The 2,437-nt window shown below is 43.9% G+C and overlaps 1 protein-coding gene across 1 annotated transcript; it reads left to right on the top strand.

Annotated features, from left to right (window-relative positions):
• The first annotated feature begins 417 nt into the window (after positions 1-417).
• On the top strand, positions 418-2,206 carry LOC117781053. Its single transcript, XM_034617773.1, has 2 exons — positions 418-1,920; positions 1,996-2,206. The coding sequence occupies exons 1-2, from the start codon at positions 533-535 to the stop codon at positions 2,003-2,005; spliced, it is 1,398 nt and encodes a 465-aa protein (XP_034473664.1). The 5' UTR covers positions 418-532; the 3' UTR covers positions 2,006-2,206.
• Positions 2,207-2,437: the final 231 nt, after the last annotated feature.

Genomic DNA, 2,437 nt, shown 5'->3' with positions numbered 1-2,437 from the left:
TGAAATTTAATTCAATGGTATTGTTGTATTTCAATTTAATGTTGTTTGCTGGCTTTTTATATTTCGTTTTAAAAAATTTTAAGATAAATTATTTTCTAATTATTTTACATGTAAATATTCGAATAACTTAATGTTAATTGTTTATCTTGCTCGTAAAATATGTGCGACAGAGAATCTATTGATTTATTAAAGCATATAAGAGTTGTATAGACAAAAGTAGTCAGCTCAGTTTTAAAAATAGACAGATTTGTAGCCAATCACAATTCTGAAAATATTAATTAAATTGTAAACTAGCTAAAATGGCAACTTTCGTTAAGTTGTGCAGCTTAATAGTAGACGATATTATTGTCATCGTTGACAGTGTTGTACAACGTGATAAGTTGTCAATTTCCAACAAAAGCCGAGCAGCTTAACAAATTTGTTTGTTTCTCATTTGCATAATTTGTAATAAGAATTACTTAAAAATAATTGAAGTTGTGTTGAATTTCTTGGAGTTGTTCGTTTTTGAATTGGTTGTTGAAGAAGAGGAAGAATGAAGCGTCACAATGCGAAAGCAATTGCGGCAGCTGTGGCAATTGCCGCGGCAGCTGCCACCGCAGAGGGCAAGAAGAAAGCGGAGCCGAATCCGAAGACCAGTCTACAGTCCGCCTCCACCTTGTATGTGGATGTGGTGAAGAACATGACCAAAACGGAGTCCTCGCCATCGGTCACTCCACCACCACCCAAATTCACCATACTACACGAGGACTTTCCGGCATTGCCCGGCACTCCGGAGGATCTGGGAGTTGGCATTAATGCTGGAGTGCCGGATGATTGGACAGCCATGATAAGCGATGATGAAGATGATGATGATGTGGAGGAGGAGGAGGATGATATTGACAATGATAATGAGGATGACGATGAGCTGCAGAGTCCGACGCCTGATAGTGTGAGTGAGCAGGCCTTGGATGCGGAAACGGAAACGGATCTGGTGCCCGAGTTGTTGGTGGATCTGGCGAGCAGTCGGGAGAGCAGCCAGAGTTCGTCGGAGTCCACAGATCACTGTGATAATGTGGCACTTGTGCTGGCTGCCAGCAACACGGATTCCCATTTCTATGGCATCTTCGACAAGCAGTTTCTCATCAGCGGCGTCTGGAGTCGCCAAAAATCAAGTGAATCCCAATCCAATTCGCATGTTCCTCCACCGCCTGGTTTTGAGCATCTGAAGCTGTTTGGGCGACTGCGCACCAATCGCATGGGCGTGCCGCTGGGCGGTGTGACCTTTGACATGGCACCGCCAGCAACTGCAGCCACGTTCCATCCGCGTTCCGCCCGCTGGGGGCACAAACCCAACGCTGGGGGCATTGAGGGCGCCTATGGCCTGGCCGGACTGGCCAACAATCTGAAGGCTGCCCAGCTGCATCCGGAGCGGCTGAGCCAGATCTTTGGCCACGATGTAGCCGCAATGAATGTGGACGCACATTTCTGTGCCTGCGAGGCCAACAAGTTGCATGCCTCGTTCGCAGGTCCGTTGCAAGGTGGACGCTGTGCCCCGCACGAGGTGAACTTCGATGTGCCCACATATTATCGACGGGCGGGTGGACAGGAGCTGATTCAGCCCAAGGTGGAGCAGATGCAGGCGGAGCTGTTGTTCTTCTTCTTCTACACATATCCGGGGGACATGATGCAGATGCTCGCTGCTGCCGAATTGGCCGATCGTGGCTGGCGCTTTCATATCTACGAGCGTCTCTGGATCCGACCGCAACCGGATAATCCGCACTATGTGAGGCGTGCTCAACAGGAGTCGGGGGAATATAACTATTTCAATATGGTGCACTGGAAGATCTTGCCACGTCACTTTGATCTGCAGCCGGAGCAATTGGAGCGTACGATCACAAAGGCCGAGTTGCGGGATCAATATGGCTACCATCCACAGATGAGGTGGGTACTCGCAATGCTGCCCAGTAGTTGACTCAATTATCTGTTATCTGTACTCTTTTCCCTCCTTCCCGGCAGCTTCTTCTGAGACAAAGGTCGATGATCTGTTGCCCTCTCTCTCTCCTACTAGTCAGCGCGACTATTTCCTAGACAGGTTATCGATTTTAAAAGACTTTTATTATTACTAAATATATATGACTATGAACAATTATAAAAAATCCTGGCGATAAAATAAGTATTTGCGTTAAGATAGTATTTGTATTAATAACTAATACTTTAATCCTTGAAATTCATTTGTTGGTTTTTTTTTATACTTAAGCTACGTTTTTTTCAAACATAACAATTTAGTAGTTAAAAATTCTTCTTTTATAGGTTAAATGACTTCATAATTATAAAATAAATTCAAGAAACAACAGAATAACCTCTGATATAAAATAGTCTAATAATTATGATATAAGATTTCAACTAATTCCATTTTAAACCAGTCCGAATTGAACTTAAACAAATTTTATAATACCTT

The sequence above is a fragment of the Drosophila innubila genome (genome assembly GCF_004354385.1).
Source record: "Drosophila innubila isolate TH190305 chromosome 2L unlocalized genomic scaffold, UK_Dinn_1.0 4_B_2L, whole genome shotgun sequence".
NCBI lineage: Eukaryota > Metazoa > Arthropoda > Insecta > Diptera > Drosophilidae > Drosophila > Drosophila innubila.
Note: the sequence above shows the minus strand (reverse complement) of the source record. Positions and strands in the feature narration are given on the sequence as shown.